Source organism: Myodes glareolus, chromosome 10, assembly GCF_982192425.1.
Source record: "Myodes glareolus chromosome 10, mMyoGla1.1, whole genome shotgun sequence".
In the NCBI taxonomy this organism is placed as follows: Eukaryota; Metazoa; Chordata; class Mammalia; order Rodentia; family Cricetidae; genus Myodes; species Myodes glareolus.
The window spans coordinates 49,875,780-49,893,995 of NC_142035.1; the positions used below are offsets into that span (position 1 = coordinate 49,875,780).

Genomic DNA, 18,216 nt, shown 5'->3' on the forward strand with positions numbered 1-18,216 from the left:
ACAAGTGCTCCTCAAGATCATTCTGCTGAGTTCTCCAGGGGACGCTCCCCTCTGCCAGGCAACATCACCCCCAAGGTCTGTTATCACTAAGGATTACAATTGAGGAACGTGGGAAGGATATGACAACTGGAAATTACTGGGCTGTGAAAGAGCCATGCCAGCATTTCATTTTGATCCTTCCTGCTTTGGGAAATTGATATGAATATCCCTGAATAAGCAAACTGAGCTGGGGGCCTGAGGGATGGTTCAGAGGTTAAGAGCACTGACTGCTCTTCCAGAGGTCCCGAGTTCAACTCCTAGCACTCAAATGTCAGCTCACAACCATCTCTAACTGAAGTCCCATGGGATCTGATGCCCTCTTTTGAATATGTAAAATCCACACATAAATAAATCTTTAAAAAGAAAAAAAGAAAACTGACCCGAATCTAAATTATCTGATTCATGCAGATCACTGGCTTCTTAGGAACAGAAATGTGCAATTCCCACTTTTACATTTACATATAATCTATAGATCCTTGGGTTAATCCTAGAAAGTCCTAGGATTGGTCCTCACACCCAGCACACAGATTTCATCCGTGCAGACATGACCTTTTATTGGTCTAGTTCAACCTTATTTACCAGGGCTGTTACTTGCTTCTGGAATATAGAAACTCCCACACTTACAAAGGAGTGGGACCTCAACCCAGAACTCCACCCTGACACCCGTCTCCCTCACAGTCCTCTTCCATCTTTCCCTCAGGAGTTCCTTTTAGGCTCCCTAACTCACTCTCAGTAGCTGGTCACTTAGACCGGGCAAACAACCTTTGCTCCTGTGTTTGAGGTTTTCACACCATCGATCAATTTGCATGCCTCCAATTTTGCAGAGAGCCTTACTTGTTTGCTCAGCTGGGCTTTGAGAAGTTCAGTCCTTAGGGACATAACATCCTTTTCATTACTGTTCCCACGCTGGTTAATTCCCTTCCACTTACTCCATCCACGTCTTAGAAGAAAGCGCTAAGTGACCAATCTTTATAGAGAAAAGTAGCAGTGCTATCTTGAAATTTATTTTATTTTTCATGTCTAATAGTTTATGAGAATATAAGTGATATATATATATATATACACACACACACACGTGTGTGTGTGTGTGTGTGTGTGTGTGTGTGTGTGTGTATAGGATATATGAGAAGGACCTTGTTGCATAGCCAGGGCTGGCCTCAAACTTTTGCCCTTCCTGCACAGGCATACCTCACCATGCCCATCTTAAATATGACTCTCAAAGATATGATAAGGGGCTAGGAAACCACAGGAAGATGGTATCCAGAAGCAATCCACGAGCAGATTATAATTGTAATTATCTGTCTGTGGTACTTAACTTGGTACCAGGGCCCATGCATACTTGGCAAGTTCTCTACCACAGAAGTACCCCCAGCTTCTGATTATAATATTTGAGATTCTCTTTGGTTGCTGTCTAAGCAATGGAGGAGAACCCTTGGGGAAGGGGGTTGAAGGTTCTACTCTGTACACTGTATTTATGTTATGATGTCACCATGATGGGAATGAAATCCCGAGTTTCTGTGATGTCAGTGTCAGCAATGGGAGAAGAAGGAGATGGGGATGCTTGTTTGTTTTTTAAAGTTATGTTTATTCTTACTTTATATGTATAACATACAGGTATTTTTCCTGAATGAATGTCTGTATACTGTATGTGTGCACTGCCCACAAAAGCTAGAAAAGGGGATCAGATGCCCTGAAACTGGAGTTACAGATTGTTGTTAACTGCCATGTGGGTGCTGGGAATTGAACCCAGGTCCCCTTGAAGAATAAACAGTGTTATTCTGTAATAACCAGTGTAATTGGTGAGAGATACCTCTCCAGCCCTGTCTCATTTTCTTCCTTTTTTTCATTTTATTCCTTCCTTCCTTCTTTCCTTCCTTCCTTCTTTCTTTTTTTTTTTCCAAGACAGGCTCTTTTAATACAGTACTTGCCATCTTGAAACTTACTATATAGACCAGGCTGACCTCAAACTCAGACATCAGCCTGCCTCTGCTAGAATTAAAAGTGTGTGCTACCATGCCCAGTGGGGAAAGAAATTCCAAATTCTGAAGAATAACTGCTGGTCAACAGGATCCTGTGGGGAATAAGATTGCCAGAGGATGAAGGAAGGATTCTCATGCCATGGACCACTGTAGACAGCTGGTGAGGAGGGCTCTGAGGATGCCAGGGAGGTAACAAAGAGCTCAACTGAGGGAAATGTCCTACGGAAGTTGATTGAAGCATAGCAGAAAGTGACATCCTGGATATCAGGAAGCAAGACTGACGACAGTCTGGTCCCTCCATGACAGGAGTGACAGTGTGAGGAGAGGTGACCCTCTGAGGAGCAGGCTTGGAGAGTAGGGATCAAGGAGCTCCGTGACTGAGATCTTTCTATCCCCCCCACCCCTGCTTCTCCTTCCTTTCCTGGATCTTTTCCTCATTCCCTTATCTCTTTGTTTTACAGTACTGGAGACGGAGCACAGAACTTGTGCAAGCTAGGCAAGCTCCCTTACCACTGAACTACATTCTAAGTTGATGTAGCTACGTTTCAGAGAACTCAGAGAAGCCAAAGAGTAGCTGCACACAGGAGTGCATTCATCCTGGCCATGCTTGGATGAAGCTCAGAATATTCATTTTGTGTTTTCTTTTTTAAAAAAAGAATGTCCCAGAACAGGAAGCACAGAGGCCTCTTTGGGAGATGCTGCTGCTTGCCAGCATACACTTAAGACTCAGGAATAACGCCTGCTTCACCAGTCTGCTGACCACAGCACATCTGCAAGCCCGGGGCATGCAGCCATCAGGAACATGGGGACTGTAGCCTGTCTACAACCACCTGGGTCCCCCGCCACAGCAGGGGAGCTGACTCTGCCACTGCCACCTAAAAGTGTTCTCAGAGAACACCAGCTCAGCAGTCTCTTGTTTTAGTCTGAAGTGAAACACATAAAAACCACGGTGTGACACGGCTTAGACCTCACTCAGACCCAGACTGACCTTTGCTAATGTCAGCTTCTGCTGGTGCAGGGGGATGGCTCAGAAAGAAACCACAAGAAAACTTCCTGGGCAGTGTGGCTACATAGGAAAGCTTCCTCATTTCCAGAAGCCAACATTTCATTAACACAGCCCTTTAAAAAACTACCGTGAAACCCTAGAACGAATCGAATCAGGACTTTAAGATGTTTTCAAGAGACGTACAGCCTTTGTTTCTGCTCAGTATTAGATTTCTTCAACCACAAAGAGGGCTGTGGCTGGGAATGAAACAATCTTCCTTGTGTTTGGTTTAGAGTCTGAGCCATAGATGAACCTAGGGTGTTGTGTATAAGGTGATCTAGCCCTGTGTGCAGAATGGGGCAGCAGGGACAGAGCTTGGGATGGGCCTGAGGGCCTTGCCTATACTCTCTGGCACCAGCATCCCACAGGCTGCTCCACGGCAGAGCTACTTCAGGCCTATGTTTTTATAATATTTTTGCTAAACATGATGAGAACATCCCAAGTCCATGGTCCTTGAAGGAACCTCATCATCACGAAGCTGTCCATCACCATTGCAAGACATTGTCTTGAAAAGCTCACAGAGTGCTTGGGGAGAGCAAACTAGAATCATGAGGCCAGGAAGATGGTTCAGTGGATAAAACACTTGCCTGAGGACCAGAATTTGGATCCTCAGCACACATACAGTTAAAGTGGCTGGCCTCCATTCCCAGTCATCAGAACGTGAAGAGTGGGGATGCTTGGGGGCAAACTCGCTTGCTAGACAAGTCAAATCCATGAGCTCCAGGTTCAGCCAGAGACTCTGCCTGGAGGCAGAGATCCTCCTGGAGATCAATTGAGGAGGACACTAGTCTCAGTCTCCACATACGCGCATGTATACGACACACAGGTGTACACCCCACACATGCAAACGCACCATGATGGTTAGTATTATCAACCTGTCAGACTCCATATCATCTGGGAGAGGAGCGTATGAGCATGGCTGTGAGAGATGGTCTCGATCACCTTAACTGACATGGGCGGAACCGTTCCCTAGGCTGGTGATCCTGGGCTGTATGAGAAAGGGGGCTGAGGGGCAGCAGGAATTCCCTACTCTCTGTTCCCTATTGTGGATGTGATGCGACCAGCGGTGTCAAGGTCCTGTCGCCTTGACCTCCCTGCTGCGATGGGCAGTACTTTGAACTGTGAGCTGAGATAAACCCCTCCCCGCTTCGGTTGCTTTTGTCAGGAGCCACAGTTCCTGACTGTGTATGAGAACATACACTATGTTGCTCATGATACAAGGGACAGAGAGGCTAATCCAGCTGCTGTGGTCATACATGTGTGTCCAGCTCCAACACCTGGGTCTCCTTCTATGATGCAGGGCACTGAAGATAGAGAGGGTCTGTTTTGATCGTCTGTGCCTGTGGTGGGAGTTGGGACAGTTCACACCTGGACAAGCACAGGTCTCCAGGGAACATTTTAAATGTAGGATCTCTAGGTCCACTTTGTGCCAATAGTACCGCAGCCTCTAGGCATAGGCCTAAGCAACTACATTGGTAGAATGCTTCCCAAGTCATTCCAAGAGCCAGTTTGCTCTCAAAGGCCCTGGTCCAGGTTCCTGAGTGTGATCAGTATGTTTGAAAGCATAGAGGAAAAGGAGGATTGGGTTCAAAGTGAGTAAGGGAGAAAGGATCCCAGTACCTCATATGCTATAAAGCAAGCCTATTTATTGGCAGCATCTACTTCCTAGTGGTTCTTAGGTGGTTGTTTAGAAACACATACTGGTGCTTTGTCTTGACTGCGCCCACTGATGGAGGTTGAGACCTTTTGGATAAGTGAGCCACAGTGGGCTCACAGGAGCTAGGCATACACTACCACCTGCATCAGGATTGACCGCTGGCCCGAGGCTTCCGTGAACGGCGCTCTCTGCACGGGCTCTCCTGGCTAACGGGAGGCCCTACTTGCCCTAGCCAGGCCTGTGGTTCCCAGGTCACTGCACAGTCAGGTAGCTGCCCCCATGCAGAAATCCCAGTGACACACGGATGCTCACTTACAGTTCATCCAGGCAGTCCTCGGGCTGCTTCAGCCTGTGGCCATGGAGAAGGTAATCGTACATCTCATGGTTCTGGACTCCAGGGTAGGGAGTCATTCCCCGTGTGGCTATTTCCCACATGGTCACGCCAAAAGCCCACTGAGAACAAAGCCACAAGAAGTTAGGACAGAAGTCTTTCCACCAGGGCTGAATGGACGTTTTCATGGGGAAAGGTCATTTCCTTAAAGCTCTGGTGAGGAAGCACAAAGCTGGTAATCATGCTGGAGGCGCCCTGTTCTCCCAACACAACAACACAGGGGGGTGAAGCCCAGAAGTTCCGCATTTGTACCAAAGCTGCTCTGGGAAACTTGGCTAAAGGCAGACAGAGCCCCATCCCATACCAATACTGCTTATTTCGCTGTTATACTCTCGCTGTGGAGTATTTTCTTCCCCCAAGCTTGGATCAAGGGTATAACTACACAGCATCTTCTGCAGAGCAGATGGGTTCCAAAGGCTACCAAATGAACTCATTCAATCTAATGTGAATTAGATTATATTATTATTATAATATTATATATTATTATATATAATATTATTATAATATATATAATATATTAACTAATTATATTAGTTATGGGCAACATGTCACTCATTTGTAGCAAAGAAACAGGGGAATCTCTGCAGGTCCTATGTGGAGCATAGGTTTTTAAATGTGAGTACTTCATCATAATCGACTATCTGGCTGAATTAAAGCTTCTACAAGATATAAAAGTCAGGTTTAATGGTGCATATTTGTAATCCCAGCTACTGAGGAGGCTGAAGGAGGAGGACAGGGAGTTCAAGGACTTTCTAGGCTACACAGATGGATCCTGCTTTTTAAAAAAAGCATAGAGGACTATAGAAATGGCTCAGTGATTATGATCACTGTCTACTCTTCCAGAGGCCCTGGGTTCAATTCCCAGCACCCACATGGGGGCTCACAACCATCTATAATTCCAGCTCCAGGAGATTCAACAGTCTTCTGCCTCCATGGGCACTAGGCACACACATGATGCAAAGTATACACATAGGACATCCATACACATAAAAATTAATAAAAAGAAGGGGGCCATAGCGATGGCTCAGTGGTTAAGAGCACTTTCTGCTCTTGTAGAGGACCCAAGTTTGGTTCCCAGCATCCATTTTGACTCATAATCACCTATGATTGGCTCAGGCTCCAGGGAATCTGATGCCTCTGGCCTCTGAGAATACCTGCATACATGTGCATACATCCATGTACAGATACACATACTTATACACATAATTAAAATAAAATTAAATCTTAAAAGTATGGAAGAGGGAGGTTGAGAAATTATATTAGAAAGTTCTTGTAGCATGTGTGAGGTCCTAGGGTCAATTCCAGGATCACCAAAAGCAAACGAATGAGTAAATGAGTTAAATTAAAGTATGGTCCGAGCATGTTGCCAACCCTCAATTTATCAGAGCGTAATTCTCTGCATCATCACCCTCAGCCATTGCTTTCAGTGTTACCCTCCCCCACTTTGTCAAATAAAGTTGTACACACACCACGTCACTTTTGCTTGTGTAGACTCTGTCTGCCAGGCTCTCGATGGCGATCCACTTCACAGGCATTTTGGCAATGCGGCCTTGGCGGTAATAATCACCACTGTAAATCTTCTTAGAGAGGCCAAAGTCTGCCACACAGACTGTCATGTCATCTCGTAACCTGTGACAAACGAATTCAGGGCCTCAGCAACCTCAGGAGGAGAGCATTTAATCCCAGGTCTGTAGCAAATGCACGAAAAGCAACTAAAGACATAGGGAAGTTATAGATGCGGATCAGTTCTAACTGTGCTTGCTTTGCTTTCCAGCACAGCATAAATGGGAATGGCGGTGCATGGTTTTACTCCTAGCGCTTGGGGGGTGGAGGCAGGAAGAGAGAAGGCTCAATGTCATCCTCAGCTGCTTGGCAAGTTCAAGGCCAGTCTGGGATTCATGAAGAGGAGAGTAAGGGAAGGAGCAAGAAGAGAGAAGGAAGGGAGGGAGGAAGGGAGGGAGGGAGAGAGGAAGGGAGGGAGGGAGGGAGGAAGGAAAAACATGAAGGAAGGAGAAGACATGGAGCCCATGAGTTTAGAGTAAGGGGCTGCTTTAAGATCAAAGACACAGCAAATAATAGGGACTAGGCATTTCTGTATTCCACCACTCTGGTCTGTGTGGGGCCGGTCCCGCAAAGGCACCCAGGCACAGAGGCTGGAAACACTGGTGGTGGGGGACAGAGAAGTGGCAGAACAGGTGTAGAAGAAACATCATCTCCTCCTGGCCCTTTTGTGGATGGCATCAAGCCATGACCGTCCTGCCTCGTGTCTGGATGCAGCACTGGCCTTGTGGACTAAGCAAGGCCTCGTGGAGGGGAGGTATAAGAGGAGGTGAAGTCTGGGAGGTGTGGGAAGCACACAATGAAAGATGCAGCTGAAGGATTTCTTGCTAATGTGGCCAGCTGTTGGAGGAACAAACTGGAAAATTGAAGGGAAATAAATTGCGACCATAGCCCAAGCTATCAAGACAGGTCCTAGATAAGCAGGAAGAAAAGGGAAAGAAGACAGAGAGGAGACAGGGAAGGGAGGAGACTGAGCTACTTGTTTGCCTGACATTAACTTTGTTATTTTTAATGACAGAGTATCATGTATCCCAGGTTGGCCTGGAACGTGTCGTGCAGTTGAGGATGACTGAACTGTGGATCCTCCTATCTCCATCTTCTGAGTGTGGGGAGTACAGGTATGCATACCCTAAAGTCCCACCCTTTCAGTTCAGGGCAAACTCGACAGGCAGTCCTCCGACGTGGCAGGAAAAACATGGAGGAAAAATTAAAAGAAAACCAACATCTCATGATTCTCTAGCCACAGTTGAAAAGCAGTAACAAACCCCAAAATCCCCTGGAGTTTTCAAAACTGAAGTAAAAGGGGAAGGGGTTGAGAAGTGTGAGCGGCCGTCTCTACGGTCAAATCTATGACCAAGAAAAACACACATGGGTCACTCCCTCTTCTCACAACGGGGAAGTTAAAATCAAGAAACAGTTATGGTGTTTAAAGATTGCCATCAGGTGATGGTTCTGTTGAAGCATGGTAAAGAAATGGAGAGAATTCAAGTCCAAAGTTCTTACGTAAATTCTTATCATCTGTCATCTACTGTGACGGAAAAGCTGCTAGGTATCCAAGGCACCAATTTTATCACAGGTGTGGGGCAGATGTGACTGCAAGTTCCTGGAAAGAAACTGCGCCTCACATCGACTCTTCTAGAAGGCTGATTATCTGGCCAGAAGTTTTGTGATTGCAGAGGGCTTGGAATGTCGCAGGGCAGGGTCTCGTTACAATATATCTCGAGCTATCTCGAGCTCACTAAATTGCCATTCTCTGCCCACCTCTGTGTCTGACCTAATGTCCTGCGATTATCAGACCAAACCTCTGGATGTATTCACCTAGCAAACAGCTTTCCACCAAGCAACGCCAAAAATCTCATCTGATAGCATCTGAGGTCTACAGCAGAAGTTCATCTACGTGGCTGTAACCCACCTACCTGATGCTTCCAACGTGTCTGAAAGTGTGTTGACTTATGCTTCTCTTTGTCTTGCTAATGTAAAAACCTGAAAGCAGCTACCACTTTGGAATATGATATTGGAGGCAGTGGAATGTGTATTCTCAGGCCATGGTCACTCGTATTTAGGTCTAGCATATACTATCTCTTGCTCTCTGTGAGGAAAGAGCATTGTGTGTCAGGAAAGGCTTGATGAAACAGCCTTTAGGGTGTCCATTATTGTCATTCAAGTTAAACTATGGTTAGCTGACTTACATATTATTGTAGGTCCAAAGCCAGCTGATGGCCTTTGGAAAAGACCACAAGATCACGCCTAGCGCACCAGGATGAGTGACAAGAAGAAACACACTAATCATAAGACACTTTTGGACGCTAGCCAGCTCTTCAAGGCAGAGACATAGAAAAGCCCCAACGAAGAGCCCAGTCAAAATCAGAGTGATAGAAATTCCATCCAAAGTGAGGCACTCCACCCCATCCCCAAGCCGTCTGTCCTCCGTCATCTATGGAATCTAATGACCCTGCCTCTCCAGGATGGTCTAGGTTCTTACATGCAGTTTCGAGCTGCTAAATCCCGATGAAGGAAATTCCTGTTGCTCAGATACTCCATCCCCTGAGCGATGTCCACCATGAACTTCAGCAGTGTCTGCAGGGGGATGTGCTAACGGGAGGAAACAAAAAGAGGCATTATGGCTTAGACAGAAAAGTGGGGAAGTCACTCTCACCCAGGTGGGAAACGGTGATGTATTTATTTTTATTTTATGTGTATAAGCATTTTGCCTGAATGCATGGATGTGCACCGTGTATGTGTGGTTAGCACCCAAGGAGGTCAGAAGAGGGTGTCAGATCCCCTGGAACTGGAATTACAGCTGGTCGTGAGCTGCCATGTGGGTGCTGGGAACCCAACCTGGGTGTTCTGCAGGAACGGCCAGTGCTCTTAACCACTGAGCTGTCTCCGCAGCCCTGAAAACGGTGTTCTTATTCCCTAAGATAGCATGGTGATACAGGGAAACAGATTTTTCCTCTCTGTAGCATTAATTTTTAAAAATGGATATTCTGTTTGGAGAAAAAGTCTCTCTATATAGCTCAGGAAGGACTACAGCTCAAGATCCTCCTGCCTCAGTGTCCCTAGTGTGGAAACGACAGAATGACAGGCACCAAACCTGGCTCAGAAATAGTGCAAACAGTGCTTCAAAACAGGGATAAAGAGGAAACCCTCTGAAACCTCTTGAAAAGCACTACAATCTCTTGGTTAGTAAAAGCATTTCAGATGGAAAACATTTTGTATCTTTTCACTGATCCTGAGGCCAAAGGGGAGCCAAAGAGGAGCCTTCACATCCGGAGAGGCACTGGGACATAGGCCCAGGCCAGGCAGAGAGGACGAGGGAGGACGGCCTCATTGTTTGTTCTTAATTTTCTTTTCTGTCTACCTATTTACTTTGTATGTGTGAGTGAGTGAGGGGTCACTTGTGCCACCACATACATTTGGAGGCCAGAGGACAAGCTGAGACAGTCAGTTGTCTCCATCCACCTTGTGGGTTCCAGGGAATGAACCCAGGTTTTCCTTGGTAGAAAGGACTTCGCCTGCTGAGCCATCTCACTGGCTCAAGTGTCTGGATCTAACGAGGGAAGAGGAGAAATTCTGGGAAAGGGTCAGATGTTTGAGAGGGAAAAAAAACCCCAATTTAACAGGAACTGTTTCTAATTCTGTATTCTTGATATAAATTTCTTACTCTTCCTTCCTCTCTCCCTCTCTTTTCCTTCTCCTCTTCTTTCTATTGGTTGTGTGTGGCACTACCGAGGTTGATCTCTGGGTCTCACACGGGCTAAGACAGCCCATTTTACTTTGAGATGTTTTGAACCACAATGTTATTCTTCTAGACAGAAACAATCAGGCAAGTCTTTGCTCCCTATCTTTGCAGAAAAATACAAGTACGTGTTCAGAAATTTTATTTATGTTTTCTCTAGGACTTTTCTAGAGCTTCAGCCGTCTAATGTTTTCTCTGTGCTGTAAAAAATCAGGCAAAACTGCGTTGTGAGTAAACATGGCACCGGTGGGCTGGGGACGCTCACTGCTCAGTGGTAGAGGATTCATGCAGCATACAACCCTACAACCCTGGGTTTCCTCCCCAGCACTACCAGACCCACCACACACACACCGAGAAAGAGAGGGGGGGGGGGGAGAGAGAGAGAGAGAGAGAGAGAGAGAGAGAGAGAGAGAGAGAGAGAGAGAGAGAGACAGGAGGGGGGATTTAAAAACAATCAGGTATTGGGGCTCATTCCTTTTATACAGCACTTGAGAAGTTGAGACAGGAAAATTTCTAAGAATTCTAGGCCAGCCTGGGATACAAAACAAGATTCTATCTCAAAACAAAAACAACAACAACAAAATTCCTAAAAGAAACAAAGGAAAGCAAGGAGGCAGGGAGGGAAAGAGGGAAGCAGGGAAGGAGAGAGCCTTCCAGGCATTTAGAATTGGTTATATGGGTGACTAATGAAGATCTCCAAGTAGTAATTTAATGCTTTATTGCAGTCATGACACTAAAGAAAGGCTGACTACAAGTTCCTGGCAATCATGAATCATGCGTGGTTTGCCCATGGTCCCTGCTTCCACCCCACCACCCCACTGCGTGGCATCAGATTTGTCACGGCTCCTTCTCCAGACACTGTCAGTTTTCGGAAATGGTATTCACAAGGGTACTGCATTTTGTGTTTTGTTTTTCCAGTGGTACTGGGGATGGAACTCAGGGCCTTGTGTTAGACAGGTTTTCTACCATTCAGTTATAAGCTTGAACATTATGTTTTTAAAGACCTATTTCTTAACCATGACTTGCCAATTATATAGCGCACATGAAACCAAAGTGCCATAATCATCCTTACCCTAAAGTAGCAGAGTTATGAAGAAAGATAAGTGAATACGGAGGTTTTGCCTCTTTGTGTATTTAGGGCATTTCTTTTTCTGGCGGCTAATTTCTAGGACAGTGTGTGGGTCCTGTGAAATAGCAATTCCATTGTCATCAGTGAGCTGTAACGGGTAGAAGATTCTCCTAATTGGTGATGCTTTTCCTGTAATAATTACATTATTCTTGGAGTCTGTGACTAAAAAGTTATCTAAAATCAATTGCAGAGAACAATTTAAAAACAAGTGGAGAAGATTGCAGAAGTTGCTAAGGAGGCTTTAATGCACCAGGGACAATAATCCAAAAGGGAAGCAGAGGGAAGAATTCCAACTACAACAGAATCAAAATATTCAGGAATGAATTTAACAGAGAAGCATACAACTTACTGTTGTGTGGTCCCTCACCGTGTTGGAGAAAATTTAAAAATCCAAATATATGAAGACGTTATCTTCTACGCATGATTTAGAAGATTTAATATAAGGATGTCAAGACTGCTCAACTTTTATGTTCAATATAAGCCCTGTTCCAATGGCAGACGCATCTTTGTAAAATGTAGCAAGTTAATTCTAAAATCCCATATGGAAATCCACAGAGCTCAGAATTATCTACAACAGACTTGAAGAAGAAAATGGCTAGAAGGCTCAGACTTACCAAAAGCCATTCAAATTAAGCAGGAGGGTAGGTATAGACACAGCCATTGATAAAACTGAATTGACAGTTCAGAGCGGGGGAGATGGCTCAGTGAGAAAAGCACTTATGATACAAGGGCGAGTGCTTGAGTTTGGACTCCGAGGACCCACACGAGGCTGGGAAAGGTAGCAGGAGCTGCAATCTAGCATCCTAATGGGGGGGGGCAGAGACAGGAATCCCCAGAAGCACCCCCCACCTCCACAGCTAACCAGGTGCACTTAGCAGAGAGCAGCAGACCCCGCCTTAAATAAAGAGGAAGGTGGAATAGGTACTGGGTGCCCGAGATTTTCCTGTGACCTCACACCTTTACTGGATGCTGGGACAGCAGAGGTACGCCACCACGCCTAGTTTTTGCAGTGCTGGAAGCAAAGCCAGGGATCCAAGTTTGATCCCAGCAAGCACTCTACCTGCTGTGGCCCTAGCCCGCAAGGACGATATTTTACAGCCCCGAGAATCCTGAAGGGGAATATATCATGGGTGGACCCAGTCATGATGGCCAGGAACTTGTAGTGGCCTCCTCTTTAGGGCCATGACTCACTGAAATAGCTTGTATTACTTGGAGGTCTTCTGTAGTCACCATCCTTATAACTAACTCCAACGGTGGCTTGCTTTCTCTTTCCTTCTTTAGAATACTTTAAGATTCTTACTACATTTATTTAGTTTGGGGCACATGTATTCTTTCACTATGTGGTTCCTGGGGATCAAACTCAGGTCTTAGACTCCGTGGCAAGCATCTGTATCTACTGAGCACTCTCCCTATCCCCCTTCTGAACACCTTAACAGGGAGAACTGTGCAGTATCTCCATAAAGTTGGGCAGACTGCTATTCTAGGAAAAGAAGTCAGGGAGGGGTGGTGGAGAAGGACGCACACAGAGGTGGGGGTGGGAGCAGAGGGAATCAGAGAGGAGAGGTAAAGGATGGACTTCTCCCCTTTGCCTCGAGATGCTAGCATGTGACATTTGCAGCAACTGCTGCCATCTTATAACCAAGTGCAGCGCCACTGCACGTAGAAAGACAAGGGTGATGCCAGGCACCCAGTGCTACAGCTCAGGACTGATCACTTGAGGAGCAATGGTACCTCGGGCTTTATATCCCAGGCTGCCCTTCAACTTGGGATCCTCCTACTTCAGCAGCTGGGATACTGATATCCGTATACTCCGTATCTCCTTAAAGGTGATTTCGAATTGGTTTTGGTATTACATGCTAGTAAAACCAAGCTCCTTCCCACAGAGCTCAAAGGGCAACCCCAGGGTATCTCCCCTGCCGTAGTGTCTGTCCATCCTCCCCACTGCAGTCTCTCTGTCCATCCTCCCCACTGCAGTCTCTCTGTCCGTCCTCCCCACTGCAGTCTCTCTGTCCGTCCTCCCCGCTGTAGTCTCTCTGTCTATCCTCCCCACTGCAGTCTCTCTGTCCATCCTCCCCACTGCAGTCTCTCTGTCCATCCTCCCCACTGCAGTCTCTCTGTCCGTCCTCCCCGCTGTAGTCTCTCTGTCCATCCTCCCCGCTGCAGTTTCTCTGTCCACCCTCCCCGCGGTAGTCTCTCTGTCCATCCTCCCCGCTGCAGTTTCTCTGTCCACCCTCCCCACTGCAGTCTCTCTGTCCATCCTCCCCACTGTAGTCTCTCTGTCCATCCTCCCCACTGCAGTCTCTCTGTCCATCCTCCCCGCTGCAGTCTCTCTGTCCATCCTCCCTGCTGTAGTCTCTCTGTCCGTCCTCCCCGCTGCAGTCTCTCTGTCCATCCTCCCCACTGCAGTCTCTCTGTCCGTCCTCCCCACTGCAGTCTCTCTGTCCATCCTCCCTGCTGTAGTCTCTCTGTCCGTCCTCCCCTGCTGTAGCCTCTGTCCATCCTCCCCACTGCAGTCTCTCTGTCCATCCTCCTCTGCTTTGCCCTTTCCCCTGGAGAAAACTTGCAGTCCCTATAATTGGAGAGAACCTGAGGTTCCAACATGTGTGCTCCCTGATCTCTCGCCCCCATCCTGGTCTCACACTTCCCTCCCCTGTTTCATTTCCACTATGCCAGTGTGGACTACTAAAGTTTCTCCGGTCAGAACTCCCTCCTTCCCCAAGGCTTTAGAGCAGATGCATGTTTCTGCTTGATGCCTGTCATCCCAGCTGCCATCCTCTGGGAGTTGCTGAGGTGGTGTTTATCATCTGCCTGTCTGTCCTGCCAACCTCCAGGGACACTGTCCGTGCTGAGGACAGTGACACTTGGAGCCCAGAATCCAGGCCCTGTTCAGAAGCTCATTGACAGGCCCTGAGACTTAATCTGGGATGACGGTAGTTGGAACAAAAGGTCTTTATGCCTAGGAAGCTGAGTGAGCAGGAAGCAAAGCAGCAGCCTGAATAAAAGCTCGGTGTTCCAGCTACTCTGTGAACTCTGTGTCTTCCATGGCTATCGCAGGCTACAAAATATCAAAATGTAAAAATATATTCCTTTTTATCTCTGTAATGCTTGGGAGTTATTCTCAACCACTGAGGGCACCCTTGTGCTTTTCAAAGGGAAATAATCAGTTAAGAAAATACTCTGTGCTTGCTTTCCTTGCTTGTTATTTATCTTGTTTAAAAGAATAAAAGATTGTTACAGCAGAACTTTAGCCAAATGAAGTAAAACTGTTGTTGGATGTGGGGTGGGGGATGGGAGTGGAGGGATTGCCGGGGTGTAAGAAAAAGCAGGATGGCATGGGAAGAAGCACACTCTACAGGATTAAAAGCTACAGAAAAGTTGCAGTAGCCAAGACAATGTGGTGGGAAAAGAGGATCAGCAGATAGGGCTTGTTTTTTGAGGCAGGGTTTCTCTGTGTAACAGCCCTGGCTGTCCTGGAACTCACTCTGTAGAACAAGCTGGTCTTGAACTCATAGAGATCTGCTACCTTTGCCTCCTGAGTGCTGGGATTAAAAGAATGTGTGCCACCACCACCCAGTTTTGAACAGATAATTTAATAGGACAGATGAAAGACTCAGAAATAGACCCATAGTGTAGAGCCTGGCAAGTTTTTGATAGAAGTGTCAAAGCAATTTAGTAGATTAAATGTGGCCTTTTCATAAACGTTAAACAGTTACATATAAAACAAACCAACTAAAAAGGAACCTTTGGGTAAGGATGTAGCTTGGTTGGTAGAGTGTTTATAAAGCATGCAAGTGACCCTGGGCTCGATCCCTGCACCACCGGAAGCAGACATGGCGGTGGGAGCCTGTAATCCAGAACTCTAGAGACAGAGACAGGAGGCTCAGAAGTTAAAGGGCATCCTTAGCTAGATAGTGAATCTATAGACTCAAAATAGATTGAGATTCAAACATATCATGTAAAACTAAACAGGTTTAGAAAGCAACAGGAAAAATATTAAATCAGGAGTTAGTAAAGAGTTGTCACACACAACAGCCAAACACAAAAGAGAAAATTGATACACATGCCTGTAATTACACTCACCAGACTCCTGCTGTTAGTGGCAGCTAAGGGGACAGAGGTGCTGTGTTAGAGAATGCCCAGGTATTTTAAGTGATTGATACAGTTCCTTCCTACAGCCTGCACTTTTTGGCAGCAAATGACTTAGGGCATTGCTGGCCCACAGCAAAGCCTGTCCTAACATAGGATGATTCCTGACAGAGGTCAGTCCCATGTTTCCCCACTGTGGGTGCCCTGCAGTAATGCTGCCATCTCAGACAGAGAAGTAATAGAGAGAAGCGAGGACCAGCCTGACGGCTCCAGGAACACAAACCACAACTCCAACTCATAGGCATGGGTCTTCCCTGAGAGGGGGGCATGGTGCTCACTTCACAAGGAGGCCCACCACAATGTTTCTATCATAGGATCCCCAAATCTACAATTTTGATGTCCAAAGTAAAAACTGACCCCAAAGAGGACAAGCTTTTAATTCATGTTCCCAAACCTCTGGGATGATCCATCACTAGCTTTCTGGGTATAACCCCAACTGCCAGGGCTGTGCAGTCAGTCAGTCCCCAGGGTGTATGAGCCTCTCGCCTCGCCGTATCTTCCCGCAACCCATCTTAGTGAGGATCACGAGATGATGTATTCACAATCGAATATTTCCCACCTCAAAGGCTGAAACCCATGACTCCAAGGAGGGCTCTGGAAGATTTACTTTAGGAGAGCTGGAGCTGGGTGTGGTGGCACAAATGTGTGATCCCTGCCCTCAGGAGGCTAGCCTGGGCTATAATGTGAACTTATCTCAAATAAACAAAACACATCTTTTAGGATGTGCTCTTTACCAGCCTGCGATGAGTAAAGGCACACATAGGCTGCAGTCAAGACTTTGGCCCAAGACTGTGGGACCACCTGGCCTCTTCCCACCATAAACAGGGATAAAAGACACACTCATAGGCCTGGTGAGGGGATGGAGACCATAATTTACCCCTGGGTGCACAGAGAACTCTGAACCAAGGCCAGTGTCCTCCTCTGCATTTTCAGAGACTCATAGGTTGTCCCAGTTGTCATAAAAGCTTCAGGAACAGTTAAGAGGCAGCACGTGCGGCCTGTTACCTTTGGTCTTGATTCTATCCGGGAATATAGCAGGAACGTGTGCAGGTCCCCGTATTTCATGAAGGGTAAAACCACCATGGGCTTCGGGATGCCTTGAGAGCTCATTTCTATACACACGCCTGAAATTGAAAACAGGACCAGTTACAAAGAGCCCTTGTTAGGTATGAACACATAAGCCCTGGAGGCCACTGGCCAAATCGGAGCCATGTGCTACCAGGTCAAGAGGTGAAAAATCAAAGGTTCAGAACGCTCACAGTGGATTCTAGCCATATGGAACACACCTGCGGGCTTCAGGACTTTCTCTCTCTCTCTCTCTCTCTCTCCCCCTCTCTCTCTCCCTCTCTCCCTCCCTCCTTCCCTCCCTTTCTTCCTTTCTTTCAGGTTAGGCTAGTGCTTGCAAGAGAACTCTCAAAACTCAACCTGTCACAAGAACAGACAACTTGAAACCAAGGAATTTTGTGTTCTGCTTTTGTTAGACTAAATCACTGAGGGGTACAGGCCTCAAAGAATCTGGGGGCAAATTAGTTAAACACTCCTATGAAAAGGTCGACTGTAACCAGATGCTTAAAGTTATTAAGTATTTTTGAGGGCCTGTAGGTAAAACCCCTCTTTCTGAACTTTCGGTGATTGAAGTTACAATGCCTTAGCATGGAATTCTCGAATGAGCTGGTCACCTGATCCCAGGCTTACAAAGTGTAGCGTATCTAGCAAAGTTGAATGTCTCCCCTAACAGCAAACAATAGCTATTTCTTTGACATTAGATTTTATCCAAACTTTAGCTTTCACATCCCTACAGTGTCAGCCATATAGAACGTTGAAAAATGGCTAAAAGATTTATTACAGACCCGGGCAAAGGGCAGGGAAGAAAAAGGCCAGTATTTCTAGATTGTTTCTCTATCTCAGAATAGTGTCCCTTGCACAGCATGTACTGATACCTATGTGTATTTTTTAACATTGATATAAAACCAAATTTCTTTAAATTGTGTCTATGAAATAGTCAATATGCCATGACTCACAAGTTGGCTCATAAATTATTTCTCAAAGACTGAAATGTCTAGGTTTATATATAGCATTACTTCACTGGTTTTCAATTCACAGACACCCTCGACCCCACAAAGACTATCACGTTACTAGCTCTGGTGTCTTGCCTTTGGGTCACTGGGGGGCTATTTTAACTGACAATCTTCTAATTCCTGTGGACACTCTCACTATCTCTAATTCTATCAGAATCCAAAACACAAACCCATTTTTACTCTCAGTCTTAGAAGGCAGGACGAACTCAGGGTTGTGATTTTTTGGTATAAACCTCTCTACACCAGAACTTTTCCTTTCCTTCTTCAGTACACAGTGGGCCAGCAAAGCCCCTCCCAGCCTCGCTCTGGCATTCCCACCCCCTGAAGTAAACTCCTCCCAGTCTCGCTCTGGCCGTCTCCCCTCACCCAGGTAACACCTCCCCCTTCCCCCCCAGCCACGCTCTGGCATTCCCACTTCCGCTCTGAGGCAAACACCTCCCAGCCTTGTTCTGC

General features: G+C 46.4%; 1 protein-coding gene across 1 annotated transcript in view; it reads right to left on the reverse strand.

Annotated features, from left to right (window-relative positions):
* Window positions 1-18,216, reverse strand: part of Mertk (MER proto-oncogene, tyrosine kinase) — a 107,817-nt gene that overhangs the window by 3,405 nt on the left and 86,196 nt on the right. Inside the window, exons 15-18 of the mRNA XM_048459528.3 lie at window positions 16,691-16,809; window positions 9,154-9,263; window positions 6,581-6,740; window positions 5,037-5,173 (exon numbers count right to left, since the gene is read on the reverse strand). Of these exons, the coding sequence (XP_048315485.3) occupies window positions 5,037-5,173; window positions 6,581-6,740; window positions 9,154-9,263; window positions 16,691-16,809 (526 nt within the window). The remainder of the gene's footprint in view (window positions 1-5,036; window positions 5,174-6,580; window positions 6,741-9,153; window positions 9,264-16,690; window positions 16,810-18,216) is intronic.